Here is a 17,164-nt window from a genome sequence, read left to right as displayed (position 1 = left end):
TGCCCTGGAAAAGGAACGTCTGATTCTGCGCCTCTTGAGTCCTGAGACAAGAATGAAGAGCCTGGCCATTGCCAGCGTGCTGCTCATCTGCCGTAAGTAACAGGAATGTTTTTAATCAGTCATACTGTAGCTTTGTTTGCCACACTAGCACTGAAAATGATGACATGGAACAATTCCCCAACAAGAAAATACTAAAAAGGTTAGGGCCCTTCATCTTGGAGATGAGGTGGCTGAGGGGAGATAGGATAAAATAATGAGGCCCAGCGAAACAAATGAATGCAAATCGGTTGTTTCTGCTTTCAAAAAAGTACAAAGACTAGAGGGTATGCAATGATGTTGCCAGGTGGTACATTTAAAACAAATAGGAGAACATATTTTTTCACTAAACAAATAAGCCCTGGAATTCGTTGCTAAAGGATATGGTGAAAGCTGTTAGTGTTGGTAGGTTTAAAAAAGACTGGACAAGTTTCTGGGGGAAAGTGCATAAACCATTATTAAGGTTTAAAAAGACATAAAAAGACAAAGACAAGATGGAGGCGGTACAGAGAAGGGCGACCAGGAAGGTGGAGGATCTTCATCGGATGACGTACGAGGAGAGATTGAAGAATCTAAATATGTACACCCTGGAGGAAAGGAGGAGCAGAGGTGATATGATACAGACTTTCAGATACTTGAAAGGTGTTAATGATCAAAAGACAACGACAAACCTTTTCCGAAGGAAAAAAATCAGCAGAACCAGGGGTCACGATTTGAAGCTCCAGGGAGGAAGATTCAGAACCAATGTCAGGAAGTATTTCTTCACGGAGAGGGTGGTGGATGCCTGGAATGCCCTTCCGGAGGATGTGGTGAAGACCAGAACTGTGAAGGACTTCAAAGGGGCGTGGGATAAACACTGTGGATCCATAAAGTCAAGAGGCTGCCAATGAAGAGTGGGTGACTCGCCAGAATGATGGCTACTGCCTGGAGTCAATACCCTTATTAAATAAACATACACAGGCTTACGGTGACTCCAACATCGCTCTAAGCTTCAACAGCAAGAGGAAATGTGGAAAAAAGGATTCACACTCACAAAGAGGGGAGTAGCTGGCTTGTTACGGCGGTTACTACCCCAAATCAAATAAGCCTGATACTTCACTTTCAATGCATATACAGCAAAGTTCTCTGATTCAACGGCAGGGGAGAAGAAAAACTGATACTTCACACATCCAGCAGAGCTCTCTGCTTCAACGGCAGGGGAGAAGAAAAGAGGGTTCGCACTCACAAAGCGGGGAGTAGCTGGCTTGTTACGGCGGTTACTACCCCAAACCAAATGTGCCTGATACTTCACTTTCGATGCACATCCAGCATGGCTCTCTGCTTCAACGGCATGGGAGAAGACTTATACGTCACGCATATCCAGCATAGCTCCCTGCTTCAACGGCAGGGGAGAAGAAAAACAACCAATAAGGGCTAATAACATAGTCTGGGTAAAACAAATAAGCATGGGTGCAGCTTGCTTATTGCGGCGGCTACTACCCCTAACGAATCAAGCTAGATATTTCACTTGGATGCAGCTCCATCACTGCTCTCTACATTAAAGGTGGGGGTGGAAGGGAAATAGAACCAAGAGCTAAGAGAAACAGATAAGTATGAGAGAAAATATGTGTGAAGCTTGCTGGGCAGACTAGATGGGCCATTTGGTCTTCTTCTGCCGTCATTTCTATGTTTCTATGTTTCTATGAATTGGGAAAATTCACGGCTTGTCCCTGGGATAAGCAGCTTGGACTCTATCTACCCCTTGGGACCCTGCCAGGTGCTTGAATTGGCCACTGTTGGAAACAGGATACTGGGCTTGATGGACCCTTGGTCTGACCCAGTATGGCAAGTCTCATGTTCTTCTGAGAGTGTACCTTCAAGACAAGAGGTCTTCATTGCTCTTCCTCTTTACTCTTCTTGCTCTTAAAACCATGTTCATGAGCAGATAAAATACATCTCAAATCACATGTCGGCACAACTGCTGAAACTGTGAACTGAACAAATGTTAACCGCAGCCTGTAGAGCTTCCACGTACACCAGTGCAGTCTGGTTTCGTTGTTATTGACTGTCATGGCTTGAAGGCTTCTGCTCATTCACATCATAAAGTCATCCTGTGCAGTCCCAGGGTTTTCCTTGTTCCCTCCCATATCCTCTCTCTTCAGTTCAGGTACTGCATTGACCTCCTATGGCTGAAGAAAGGATGGAGCCGCCCTTTGAGCTATTCCCAATGCAACTCTTTGGCTGACCACTAGGGGTGTTGTAGAGAACAGTAGTGAGGTTGAAGGGGAGGTGATGTCAGGCAGTAGTGATGGTGCCATAAGTCTTTTGTATATGTGCACTTTTGCTAACAGTTTGTCTGAGCTACATGGGCTATATGCACACTGAAATTAAAGACATCAATTTTACAGAAAGAAAAAGTAGATACCATTCTGCCACACTGGAATCCACTAGAGTCAGAGAAAGGGGATGGAACAGCTCCCTTAAGAAGAAAGTTTAAACAGGTTAGGGCTCTTCAGTGTGGAGAAGAATTGAGTAAGAAGGGATACGCTACTAACTTTAACCGTATCCTCTGGCAATACATTCCAGAACTTAATTGCACATAGTCTGAAAAAATACCTTCTCTAATTTGTTTTAAATCTGCCTCCAGTTAGTTTCATCGAGCATCTCCTAGTCCTAGTGCTATTTGAAAGCGTAAATAACTATTCCCTGTTTACCTATTTCACACACGGGGGCGTGTTTTGGGTGCTGACGGAAATTAAATTGCGTATGATTTATCAGTCCATGTGCGCTGTTTGCAAAGAAAATCTACCCGGGGGGGGGGGGGGCGGGGAAATTGCACCCGTGGCAAATTTCAAAGTGAGAGGATGTGCGGATTTCTCTTTGAAACTTGCAGCAATGTCCATAGGTAAAAATCAGAGGACTTGCTTTCTTTCGATAATAATGCAAAAGCAATGGCAAAAGTTTGCAAGCAGAAGTGAAGTAAAAAAACTAAATTGTCTTTTGATTTTCCATTTACATGTGCATACAGAAATAAAAACAAAAAAATATCTTTGCACATCCCTTTGCACCCCCATGGAGTTTGACCCAATGTGGACAGTGAGAAAATGGCTCCAACCATGTCTAGAAGTCGAGCAATAATTTAGCGCAAACTGTAAACTCAGCACAAATATTTACAGCAAATAGAAAATGTAGCAGGAAAAAAATATGAAAAAAGGTAGACATGTTCCATAGAGTAATCTCTCATGAAATACGGTTTTAAACCAAAAAACTATCAAAATATTTGTTGAAGGAATTAAACCAGAACAAATCAAAGAACATAAATATCTCAGCAGCAGGATCACAGAACACAGAAAATGTCTAACAGAAGTAAAAAAGAAAAACTGAATGCAAACAAATGAACTTTGGGACTGTAAAGATTTTCTTTGAGGCAATGTGGCTTTAAAGCTAAAGAAGTTCTTGATTGCAGGCATCTTTTCAGTAGGATGACATGGAAGTGAAATGTGAAGTTAGAATAATGAGAGAGTAAAGAAAACACAGGCATTTGAAACATAGTTGTGGTTCCATGAGCTGTCGTAGAGTAGCCAGAAGAGAGATTCAGGCGGGCAGAAATCTTGTATAAACTTCTTTATTAGTGACAAGAAAACAAACTAAAGCAGCTCTGCTATTCTTCACAATTTAACAACACAAATGTAGTTTTACAACTTACGGTTCAGCAATGTTCTCTTTCTCTAGGCTTCCTTCTCTCCCCTGGGCCTCCTGTTCCCTCCTAGGCCTGGCTAGTTATTTCCCTTCCTAGGGATCTCTGCCTGGGCCAGGATTCTCTGCTGTTTTAGGCTTAAGGTGAACCGGGGCAGATTTCTGAATCCAGTCCTTTAAGGTGTTTGGGGGTTTTCTCCTGCATACTCCTTTGCAGTCATATTATAGAAGAATTCTGAAGATAAGCTAGAAGGACAGGATCTCACAAGAAAGAGCACATGAGAGGATGGAGGAACCCTGGTAGCAGATTGGACAAAGGGAAAAATAGATTTGCTGGTCATGCAGCTGGAAGTTCTGGGGACAAATTGACTGATCACCTACTGGAGGACATGTTTGAGGGAAAATTAAACAGAGCAGTCTGGGGCAAAAATATTTTAAAAAGATCTGGAAACACGGGCAAAACAAAGAAAAGCTGAGCACAGAGTGCACTGGTGCACCAGACATCATATTGAAGATATCACTTGGTGCTGAGGATGATCAAAGTGGCGATTTTTACAGCTGTATTTGATAGTGACACTGTTAGCTGAAATACTGACCGCACGTGGATACTTATAACCTGGCTAATGTCTCTGCATAAGTGCACTCTGAAAATTAGAGCTGTGCTCAGGAAACCTACCACAGCAGAACAACTCCAGAGCAGGTGCAAATCCGGTATAGAAAAGTTTTTAAATAAATAAATAAATAAATAAATAAAAATACAAACTGGAATGATTTCCCCCCCCCCCCACAACACTGCCCCCCTCCCCCCCCAAGAATGCCTCTTGAGTTCCCATGGGTACTTCTACCGGTATATGCATAACTTCCAGGGCAATTTTCAAAAGTCCATTTACACTCACAAAAGTGAGCTTTAGTGTGAATGCTTTTAAAAATCAGCCCTTGAATCATATCCGCCTCCATTACTCCTGGGGAAGGTCCATTGAAATTTGAACGCCAGCAGTGGATTACCAGCCCATACCCATGGGATGTCACTCTCTAGATTGTAGCTTTCAAAATGCTCTTGTTGTAAGGGTTGTTCAGGTCCTGTTTATATTCAAGTTGATGCATAAAAAAATGATTGTTATAATTAGTAATTAGTGATGCATTTCACCCTGATAATGTATTATACAGTATGATGTGAATGATCTTGCTCGACTTCCTTTCTCCTGCTGACTTTGTTATTTTGTGTTGCAGTTTGTATTGCTGTGGAAGGCGACCTTGTTAATTTTGGCTACATGATTACGTGGGCAACAAGGAAGCCTGCTGTCCTCAGTTACACCACTTATGGGTGCTTCTGTGGAAAGGGTGGGAAGGGGCAACCTTTGGATGCAACAGATCGGTAAGTGGGAGAGAAGAAACCAGTCTACTAACAACAAACTCTTAGTCTACGTTTGCAGACTGGAATCTTTCTGGGGTTTTTTTTTTGTAATCCCGAACTTTTTGGACTGAACTTTTTAAAGTATCTTGCATGTATAATATGAGGTTTTAGACACTTAAAAGTCATTGAGTTGTCCAGACTTAGTTCATGGGTAAGTACACTTTACGCATGAGTTGTGACCTCGATGTGGGTTGTGGATCCTGTTATGCTCTACTCCTCAAGAAGGGAGGAGTTAGCGATCTGTTGTGAATCGGCTCCTGTGGAGGGAGGAGTTAGCGATCTGTTATGAATCGGCTCCTGTGGAAGGAGGAGTTAGCAATCTGTTGTGAATCGGCTCCTGTGGAAGGAGGAATTAGCAATCTGTTATGGAACTGGCTCCTATGGAAGGATGAGTTAGCAAACTGACATGCTCTATTCCTCAAGAAGGGAGGAGTTAACAATCCGTTAAAGTATAGACTGCGGAGTTGCAATCTGTTATGAATCTGTTGCTGAAGGCTCCTGATGAGTAAGGAGTAGCAATCTGTTACCAGCAGAGTGCTTGGAGAGGGCACCCAGCTGTAGAGGAATGTAGATAGGTGGATCCTTGGGCCGATGGCAGATGACTGCACCCCCAGGAGGATATCCTGAGAGGGACCACCGGCTAGGCTTGAGTACGGAGACAAACACAGATATTGCTTTTATTAGACAGGTTAGTAGAACCACCAGAGGTGGCAGTAGTGAGCTGATATGCCCGGCAGGGCTGAAGTCCCTCAGGTACTGGAACAGCAATCCCAGGGTTGCTGAGCTGTAGAGAAACTATAGATAGTGAGTAGACAGGGTATGCTGTGTTCATAGCCAGAACTGGATGACAAAACTCAGATAAGGTCTTTAAGAAGCTCAGTAGCTGGGTACTAACTCGAGGAGCAAGTACCTGGTCCCAGGGAAAGCTCTGAGAGAGCGATGGTAACTCACAAATGTCTGTATCTGGATAGCTTCCAGGCAGTAGAGAATCTTCAGAGTGTTCAGGAACATGGGCCCTTGAGGAGCGAGTACCGGTTCCTATCTGCAATATGAAATAAAGAAAAGAGAGCGAGGCCCCCGAGGAATGGGTACCCCTGGTAAGTTTGAGGAGGCAGAGTAGCTTGGGAGAAAAGCCGAAGCAATCCCCTTGCTAACTCGATTCGTTAGCGAATACTGAGACCTTTTATATTGGAAGCGGATGATGTCATCTCAGGGGGACGCCCCCGAAGTTCGCGCCCTTGCTGGTACATCAAACGGAGCACGCGCCCTATGTCATCAGGCAACATGGCAGATCCGCAGCATCGTGCCGGTCCGGGGACGCTGGAGAGAGATGGCAAGAAGATGCCACGGCAGCCAGCCGTCCATCAGACCCAGAGGGAGTTGCCACAGAGGTAAAGAGGGCGGAGTGAGGCGTCGAGCAGCAACGGACGCAACAGACCCTTGGTCTGAGTTGGGATTGACGTCACCTGAGAGGAAGACCAATCACAGGCTCCCAACGTCTGGAGGTGAGGCCAGCGGATGACAGGGGCCAGCTGGCTGAGGCTTCACCACTACCAACCCCATTCCCCGCAGGTTGAGCCTTGAGTTCCGGGGGCTGGCTGGACTTAGGTGGGCCCCTGTGATGAAGCTCCGACAAGTGATGATCCGAGTCCTGGGCAGGCTGCGAGCAGGAGGCGTGAGGTCTGGTCCGAAAGTCCAGGGCAGGCGGCGAGCAAGAAGCGTGAGGTCCAATCCGAAGTCAAGGGCAGGCGGCGAGTAAGAAGCGTGAAGTCCAATCCGAAGTCAAGGGCAGGTGGCGAGCAAGAAGCATGAGGTCCAATCCGAAGTCAAGGGCAGGCGGCGAGTAAGAAGTGTGAAGTCCAATCCGAAGTCAAGCGAGGGGAATCCGTCCGAGGGAGAAGGAGCAGAAGCTGGAACAAGGCTGGAAGGCAGGAACGGGCACTGGAAAGACAGGAACAGGCAATGGGTCGAACAGAATCAGGAATGCAGGAACAAGCACGGCACCACAAGGGATACCCTGAACAGACCTGTTGCCAAGTCGTCAGGGGAACGTCTGCTGAAGGTTTTTATGAGGAAGAGCCCCTGACGTCAGCGAGGAGGGCCGGCGCTGACTTCCTGCCGCGGGCCCTTTAAATCTTTGCTGAAGGCGTGCGCGCGCCTGAGGCAGGAAACAGCTCGGGGTGGCGCCAGCGCATCCTGCACACCGGAGGCCCTGCGCCGGCGTCAGCAGCAACGGGGGCTCTCCGACCTTGGGGAACCACGCCAGCCCGGGCCATGAGTACAACAGCATGTAAATGACTTTTGAAAATTGCTAAGACAGTATGTTAAATTTACACGCTTAACTCCTTTGAAAATTACCTCCATTGTGTGTGCTTTTGAAAGCGATTGGTTACACCAGAGCTTTAAGTATTTAGGATTCCTACAGAAGTATAAAGGGGGTGGACAGTCATCCAAGGAAGTTATTCTATGTTTTTATTTGTACTTCATTTTCTAACCAATTCTGGATTATATGTTGTACTTGGCATTTATAAGATAGGATATGTGGCTACCTGGAACAAACACTGGTTTAATGCATTTTACTTCTAGGCTATAAGGCAAGAAAAGGTAAACATTTTGGAAGAGATGTAGATTGTCTATAGCCACTGAATGTGCTGGATACCTTCAATTCTACATTACAGATTGCTACTCTAAGGAAACTGGGTACCGGTATTTATTTGTTGTAAAAAGTTAAAAACAATAAAAAGAAAATTTAAAATAAAATCTAATAAATGACCCTCTTGATTGCTTTTTCTCCCGCTCTCTAATTCATCATCAAGGATCCGGATACACTCACTCATAAAAACGTCACAAAGCTAGTTATCTTTCCCCAAAAATGATCTTCAAATCAGTAATGTGTGCATTATTCTAACATAATTATCAGCTCTTTGAACTGGTTTTGAACTACTCTGGTGGCGCCTATGAAATGAAGATTGTAGTATTATATTCTATTCTAACTCAGTGGTTCTCCATTCAGCCAATCTGGTGTTCAGGATATCTACAATGAATATGCATGAGGTATTTGCATACATGGCTGGGTGGGAGATGGGGATGAGAGGCACTGTTCTAGCCAATGGGATCTTTTGCAGACATTGCTTTATGCATAATGGGGCAGATTTTAAATACTTGCATGAGCGCGTACTTTTGTTCGCGCAGCAGGCGCGAAAAAAGTATGCTGGATTTTATAAGATATGCGCGTAGCCGCGCGTATCTTATAAAATCCGGGGTTGGCGCGCACAAGGGGGTGCACATTTGTGCAACCTGCATGCGCCGAGCCCAGCGCGCGCTGCCTGTTCCCTCCGAGGCCGCTCCGATTTCGGAGCGGCCTCGGAGGGAACTTTCCTTCGTCCTCCCCCCACCTTCCCCTCCCTTCCCCTACCTAACCCCCCCCCAGCCCTATCTAAACCCCCCCCCCCTTACCTTTGTCGGCAAAGTTACGCCTGCTTTCAGCAGGCGTAACTTTGCGCGCGTCGGCCGGCTGCCCCGCTCCGTGGTCCGGTCCCGGGGGCTGTTCCGGAGGCCACAGCCACGCCCCCGGAATGCCCCCGGGCCGAAACCACGCCCACGTCGTCACCACCGAAACGCCGCGCCCTGCCCCCTAAACGCCGCGTCATCCCGCCGCGCCCCCCGACACGCCCCCGACAGGAAGCCCCGGGACTTACGTGCGTCCCGGGGCTCTGTGCGCGCCGGCCGGAAGGATTTACGTGCACAGGGGTTTTAAAATCCGCCCCTAAGGATTCTTGCACACCTGACATCTGATATTTCTCCTGGTTAATATTTTCATTTGTAGGTGCTGCCATGCCCATGACTGCTGTTATGAACATCTGAAGGCGAAAAAATGCAATCCCTACCTGAATCTGTACTTTGCAAAATACAAGGGAAACACTGTCACTTGTGGTGAGGGGAAGATGTGCCAGCATTCTCATTATATTGTTATTATTAAGCACTATATTGAGGCGTGTATGTGGGCCCACGTGAATTTTAAGAAGCTGGGGGAGGGGGTTGAGGGAGAAGGAGAAGGAGAAGGAGAAGGAGAAGGAGAAGGAGAAAAGGAGAAAAGGAGAAAAGGAGAAAGACAGACAGACAGACAGACAGACTCTGTATAGAGTCAGTCTGTCTGTACCACTCTAGAGAGGCACTTTGAATCGGGGTGGATTTTCAGACGCTGGGTTAGGCTTCGGGGGGTGTTGTTACAGACATATTCAGAGGTATTCATAGTAAAATTGACATCAGTAAAGAATTATAGCTCTTATAAGTGATGAAAAGTCTAACAAGAGGAGTTGATTCGATATATAAAATGTCTAAATAAATAAATGTACACAACACTCCACCTAATCCCAACCCACCTCCCGAAAACCCATACCAATACAAAGTGCCCCTCTGTCACATAGTGATACCTATATATAGACATCAGGAGGACCCCACTTCTGAAGCATCAAAAAAATAAATTGATAAGATCTGTGATCAAACGCTTTCTCTGCATCAATTTAAATAATGGCCCCAGAAACCTTGTATTTAGCAGCCAAGAATAAGATGCTAAATAGTCTACGAACAACACTAGGCACCTATTTGCCTATAAAGCCAGTTTGATCAAGATCTATCAAAATAGGGACTGTATATCCTCCACTCTTAGTTGTGATATTTTTGCTAAAATTTTAATCAGTATTTATCAGCAATATTGGACTATAGGAGAAACATTAAGAACAAAAGAAATTGCCATGCTGGGTCAGACCAAGGGTCCATCAAGCCCAGCATCCTGTTTCCAACAGAGGCCAAACCAGGCCACAAGAACCTGGTAATTACCCAAACACTAAGAAGATCCCATGCTACTGATGCAATTAATAGCAGTGGCTATTCCCTAAGTAAATTTGATTAATAGCCATTAATGGACTTCTCCTCCAAGAACTTATCCAAACCTTTTTTGAACCCAGCTACACTATCTGCACTGGAGAAAGTACAGAGAAGGGCTACCAAAATGATAAGGGGCATGGAATGGCTCCCCCATGAGGAAAGGTTAAAGAGGTTAGGGCTTTTCATTTTGGAGAAGAGACGACTGAGGGGGGATGTAATAGAAGTCTACAAAATCATTAAAGGACTTGAACAGGTTAATGTAATCAGTTATTTACTCTCTCAAATAATAGAAGGTCTAGGGGGTACTTTATGAAGTTAGCAAATAGATCGATAGAGTTTTAAAGGTCGGGGCTAATGGGAGAAAGGAGTCTATTAAACCAGGGGGGTTTGGAAGTCCTATTCCATACCTGGGCGAACTGGGAATGAACTGGTAAAACTGGTAATGGTGTCAGCGTGCGAGTTTTTTAAAATCCCCCCACTTAGGTGGTAGAAGAGGCATTTGCATGCTCAGCCTATTTTATAACATGCGCGCATATACGTGCATATGGTATAAAATGGCCGCATACCTGGGCGCGGGTCAACGAATACGCACACAAGTGCACCCGCGTGCCTATTTAAAGTTATCATCTCCCGGTGCACCCATATAAATACATAAATGGGGGCATGCAAGAAGTTTTGAAAGATTTCCTCCTTGGCTTTAACAGGAGAATTTCCACGTGAAATGCAGAAAAGGATGAAATCTGCAGGTTCCACGTTTTTTTATAATGAAAAGGGGGAAGGAGAACTGTATTTCCCTTTAAATTCTATGCTAAAGAATTCTCAGAGCTGATCCTGTTTTGCATATTTTTGTCGCTAATGCTTCCTGTGTCTGTGTGTGACCTGGTTTTCTTGCTTCCTCCACAGGTGGCAGCTCTGGGTCCTGTGGGAGATTGGCCTGTGAATGCGACAAAACCGCGGCATTTTGTTTCCAGAGAAACCGAAACACCTACAATAGGAAGTTTACATTTTATTCGAATAGCAAGTGCAAGGGGACGACAGAAGCCTGCTGAAGCCTCCACGCTCACTCTCATCTCCCCCCAACTGATTTTACAGTAAAGTTTTCATTTCCCAGTGATAATTAAACATAAAGCAGCTTTTAAGGTTCTGATTGTGCAGATCACGTCCTGTAAATCACCATCTGATCGCAAGCCTTACCTTAAGGTTTAAGAGGAGTGCAAGGGGACAGGGTAATGAATCGGATATCTGGAATGTAAATGTATATTTCTCTTCTTTCTGCTGATCTTTCAGGGACATCCCTCTGCATTTGTAGACACCCCCTCCCCCCCAGCATAACAATGCCTTAAGGGGGTTCCCTCACTATAACCAGCAGCAAGGGTGGCTTATGGTTTTCATAGTATTTGGCTAGTTTTAGGGGACATCTTAGCGGAATATCCAGGGGTACAATAAATATATGAAGGCTACAGGTTCTTTCTTCAACAATAAGTGCATCACTCAATGATCCATTTAAATGCTTTTACCATCAAGTCCCGCTTAACCTAAGCACACCACTCTGTGTTCAAAAGAGCCATCTTCAAATAAGAGCATAAGAACATAAGACTTGCCATACTGGGTCAGACCAAAGGTCCATCCGGCCCAGTGTCCTGTCTCCAACAGTGGCCAATCCAAGTCACAAGTACCTGGCAAGTAACCAAATATTAAATAAATTAAATACTGTATTGGGCCGGCTCAGCGGCCAGTGCCACACACTGCCATTCATATCACCTGGGTTCAATCAATGCTTGGCCCAGGACTCTGGGGCTGGAGGTGCTGAAGATGCAATGTCCACAGCCCTTGGGGGACAGTAATCCCCTGTCATTGCACAATGGCACCTCCATAGGGACTGGATTTGAGGTCCATTAATGCAGGCTTCCTGAAAGAGCCTTGGTGTGGTGCCCCCGGCTCTGGACTGTCGCTGAGATGATTGGGCTGATTTGGGAAGGGAAATGAAATAGGGGGACAGCCCCAGGGGGACAGAGATGCAAAGGAAGGTTCACGACACTAACAAAAACATTCATAGGCACATTAAAAGACTCCAAGATTATATTTGATGATGCTCAGTTTAATCCCACATATAACCACCTATTTTAAGCCTTTTCAGCCATGGCTTTTCTGTCTTATGTTTGTTTTGTTGTTTGGTCTGTCCATCTTGACTAGATTGTAAGCTCTAAGGAGTAGGGGCATTATGTGTCTCAGTGCAGTGCTGCGTACATCTGATGTGCACTATACAACTGATTAATAATTATAAAAGTAGCAACAACAGATCCTTCTCTTTAGAAGCTCTGCAGCAGTTTGTAATGCCAGGGGTTTCACTGAGAAATGACTCCCCTCCTGATTACTCCTGAGGGAATAGCTAGGAGTTGAGAGCCAGCGTGAGCGTGCGTGCAGGAAGAGGAGGAGAGCTTAGCGATGAAATGGAGGTGGGGAGGGAGAAGTGTCAGAAGCAGTTTCTCCATCCCATCCTCATCCAGTTGTTTTATAATCACTTCTATATCATCTCCACCAGACGTTTCATCTCATTTTCTGTCTTGGCTTCCCTGATGCAACTTAACTATCAGGCCGACACAGCTCCGGCAGAGCGCATTGTTAGCCCGTGTTTGGCCGTGCGTTTTTGACTCGCTATTTTTACCCCTTGTACAGTAAGGGGTAATAGCGCATCGAAAACGCGTGGCCAACCTTCCCTTAGCTAATAGCGCCCACAACATGCAAATGCATGTTGATGTCCCTATTAGTTATTCCTGTGCAATACAGAAAGTAAAATGTGTAGCCAAGCCTCACATTTTACTTTCAGAAATTAACGCCTGCCCAAAGGCTGGCGTTAATTTCTGCCAGCGCCGGGGAAGTGCACAGAAAAGCAGAAAAAACTGCGAAGTTTTCTGTATCGGCCCGAAGTACAGTAATCAAATAAATGAGAAATGTAAAATTCACAAAGTCATCTATGTGGTTATAATTTAATTGTTATTACCTAGCACCATCAATGTGCAGAGTCCTCTACATGTTATGGGAGGTGTAGGATGACAAAGAGGGACAACACATCATGAATCTAATCAACACACACCTTGTTGTGTTTTACTCCAATATGAAGCTGTCAAAAAGAAAAAGAGGCAGCGAGAGTAAATGTGAAAAGAAACACAAAAACCCCACCTAAGCAAACTGAATAATAAGTGCAAAACAGATGAAACAAAGGAGGAAAGACCTCAGATATAAGCTGTGCATCCAAATAACTATTCATATCCAGCTGGTGCTTTCCACCATCAGTCAGAAAATCCTCCTATTTGCATTTAAATCATAATCTTTCTGTCATTATCAACATGAACAAATATTTGTAATTCCATCAATAACTTATCTTCAGAACGGTGCTCAAAGCCAAGACAGCAATAAACACAGCATAAAACCCTGATATCAATGGGACACTGGAGATGCCAGCATGGCCAAGGTTTCGCCAGACTGGCCGCTTCACAGCTGTTCTAATACAAAGCACAGAAGGTGGTCAAATTTGGCCAGTCCAAGAGGGGGTAGGATCAGAGGCATTCCAGGGATGAGTTTGGGAATTTAGCAGGTCAGCACGATATTCAGCACCTGGGAAGGATGAGCGTACGGGATATGAGCCCTGTGCTGTTTCATGGGGTTTGGTGCGTCTGAGGGACAGGGCTAGACCGAGACATGTGGACGCCTCAGGCAAGCTAATAATTTGTCCCAGGGCTCTGCCACCAATGGTAGCTGTAGCTCCCACCTCATAGGAACTAATGCTCAGCCACTGAATCAATTATATCACATCTGATCATTAGCTAATGCTGTTACGCCTATCATGAAATTTCCATTTTGCCCTAGCCGGATATGCAATGGAACATGTTCCCGCTGAACATATCCAGATAAAGTTATTCAGATAACTTTAGTACAGGTGTTTGTCTGTCCAGACTCAATTGGCTAACGTTGTCCGAGCAGTGCTGAAAATCAGTACCGCACCCCGGGAATGTCTTCAGCCAGAGACCCCTTTGAGTATTGACCTCTATGCATCTAAGTCCCAACTAAGCTTCTCAATGTGTAACCTTAGGTGTAAACCAGAAATTGACTCAGTCGAAACATGTTGGTCTGACAATTCCTGGCCTGAACTCTGCTGCTGATAACAGCACAAGGAAAGCAAACACTTGCTAGTACTGTATATTTTATTACACTGATAATATGCACTGGATCAAAGCCACCAAAGGAGCTTGAAGGGTCATGCTGGACCTCAGTCCTTCTCATCTCCTGCATGAGCAGATGTTCAGTTTCTGATTGTGTTGCACACTTTGTTTGCTTGGATTCCCTTTGATGTTGAATCATAAACCTCCCTTGATCCTATTTAAATCCGACTGATTGTCCAGATACAGGAGCTAGCACTCTGCCTTGAAAAGGATCGTCTGATTCTGCGCCTCTTGAGTCCTGAGACAAGATGAAGAACCTGGCTATTGTCAGCGTGCTGCTCATCTGCCATAAGTAACAGGAATATTTTCACCAGTCACACTACACTAGCACTGAGAATGTTAAGAGCGTACATACAAGAGTTCCTCACTGATCTTCCTCTGTATTCTCCTTGCTCATAAGATTATTAGTCCATGAAAAGATAAAACACATCTTGAGACACGTCAGCGCAATTGCAGAAACTGTAAAAGGAGCATATGTGAACTGCAGATTGTAGGGCTCCCACATATACCAGTGAAATCTCATTTTGTCATTATAGATTGCCATGGACTGAAGACTCCTGCTTGCATTATATTTTAGCTTATCATTCTCATCGGAAAGTCATACCGTGTAGACCCTTCCTCTCTCTATATTTCAGGCACTGTATCAGCCTCCTGTGGCTGAAGAAAGGATGCAGCTGCCCTTTGAGCTATTCCCAATGCAACTTTTTGGCTCTCCATTAGCTGTGGCCTTGAGGACAGTAGTGATGTGCCAGGCTGCAGTGATGGGTAGATGGTGCCAAATACTCCCAGAAATGAAAGCCATCAATTTAAAAAAAATTAAAGACAAGATACCATTCTGCCCTATTGGAATGCACTCGAGTCAGAGATAAATTTAGGTCTCCCTCCTAGTGGATCTAGGAATCAACTTCTTCCTATATGCAGACGACAAGCAATTCTATATACTATTCAACGGGTCATTTGAAAAAACTGCTTCGTCCCTGTCCACCTACATGAAGACAATACAACAAAAACTCTCTCAACTGAAGCTAACGCTAATTACAAAAAACCCTGAAATTATGTGGTTAAGGAGAAAACTCCATGTTAATCAAACCCCCAGCCTTAGACCTAGGAAATTTTAGCATTACACCCTCTGATCAAGTACGAGATCTAGGAATTCAGATCGACGAGAACCTTTCAATGAAAAAAACATATAAGTAAAGTAATTAAATCAGGATACACCAAGCTTGGAATACTACATCAGCTGAAAGCATTGCTAACAATACAAGACTTCCGCACAGTTTTACATATAAACACTAATATTTTCAAACTTTGATTACTGGAACTCCCTAATACTAGGCTTACCCGTGGGACTACTAAAACCTCTACAGTTACTACAAAATGCCTCTGCCAGACTCTTAGTAGGGACAAGGAAATTTGACCACAACACCCCCTCACTGATAGCCCTGCACTGGCTTCCTGTACAATCCAGAATTCACTAATGTAATGGAAATCTTAGGGTATAATTCTACTTCAACGCACCCCAATTAATGTGGATGTATCGACCCAGAATACGCATTTTCTGTTGAGATGAACTAGATTATGTATAAAATAGACCTAGAAAATATATTTTCTAGAAATGTACATGCTGTTATATCGCCCTAGAATATGAGCATTGAATGGAAATGTTGACCGAGCAACCGTAAGCTGATATTGTAAACCGCTGTCATCTGATTTTGGAACGACGATATATAAAACGACTAAATAAATAAGTAAATAGTAGGTTATCAACTGGATACATGATATCCAACCATACAAATGGCTGTAGAATGTCAGTTTGCAGTGATAGGTAGGTGGGACAAGTTGCAAACATGTATGTGTATATCCCAGTGCTAGTGCTTTAGACTGCACTGATACTGTATGTCTAATTATCAGATAGAGTAAATATAAAGCAAAAATCACAAATATTTATAGCGACTATAAAATGTAGCAAGAAGTTCTGGTGGCAAATTAAGTAATCCGGAGGGCATAATAGAGGAAAGCAGAGATACATTTAGGGCAATAACAAATACCCTGAAAATATAGATGAAACAAAGAGGAAAGCTGAACCCAGATAGAAATAGCATGCTCTACCTTCATATGGAAGACGACACTTGGTCATGAGGACTCTCAGAGTGATGAATTTTACAGCTATATTTGACAGTGACTACTCTGTTAGCTCATTCGCTGACAGCACGTGTATAACCATAACCTGCACCTTAGGCCCATCAGTTTCCGTTCGTCCTGGGGAAAGTCTCCAAAGTTTTGATTGCCAGGCTGCCAGCAGTGGGCTACCAAGTCTACCCATAAGCTACCACATTCTGTACTTTAGCTTTTAAAATGCTCAAGTTGTAAGGACCATTTCGTTCCTGCTCAGATTCAAGTTGATCTATGAAAAAGTATTATTATAGTTGGTGTTGTGCTCACCCCGAACATGTATTACACAATAGCATAATATGAATGATCTTACTGGAGTTCCTTCTTCCTGCTGACTGTGCACTCACAGAAGTGAATTTTAAAAGCCCTACGTGAGCCAAAGCCGGGAGATAACGCGCAGAAGTCAGGCTGGCGCGCGCCACGTATGCGCGTATCTTCCGGGTCACGCGCACACAATATGTTGAAAAAAGGGGCGAGGCGTGAGCATGGTCTGGGTAGGGCATGAGTGGGATTTTAACAAGCACGCACCAGGGTCCCTGCCGCGTAACTTTACCACTGCTATGGATAGCGTGTAAATAATAAAATAAAAAAAATCAGGCTGGTCAGCGGGGTTTTAAGAGCTGGTGCTAACAGGGTAAAAGGGAGGCTTTTTAACTAGGGGGTTAACGAAGTCCTATCCATTAGCTGGGCAAACTGGGAGGAAACTGGGGGAACTGGTAATTGCGTTGGCGCACATCCCTTATAAAATTTTCCCCACTTA

At 44.5% G+C, this 17,164-nt stretch overlaps 1 protein-coding gene across 1 annotated transcript in view; it reads left to right on the top strand.

The window, feature by feature from the left end:
* LOC115076510 overlaps positions 1–17,164 on the top strand; it is a 47,295-nt gene that overhangs the window by 7,992 nt on the left and 22,139 nt on the right. The window contains exons 7-8 of the mRNA XM_029578051.1: positions 4,942–5,086; positions 8,952–9,058. Of these exons, the coding sequence (XP_029433911.1) occupies positions 4,942–5,086; positions 8,952–9,058 (252 nt within the window). The remainder of the gene's footprint in view (positions 1–4,941; positions 5,087–8,951; positions 9,059–17,164) is intronic.

The sequence above is a fragment of the Rhinatrema bivittatum genome, chromosome 15 (genome assembly GCF_901001135.1).
Source record: "Rhinatrema bivittatum chromosome 15, aRhiBiv1.1, whole genome shotgun sequence".
NCBI classification, from domain to species: Eukaryota; Metazoa; Chordata; class Amphibia; order Gymnophiona; family Rhinatrematidae; genus Rhinatrema; species Rhinatrema bivittatum.
This window is presented reverse-complemented; position numbering and strand designations above follow the sequence as displayed.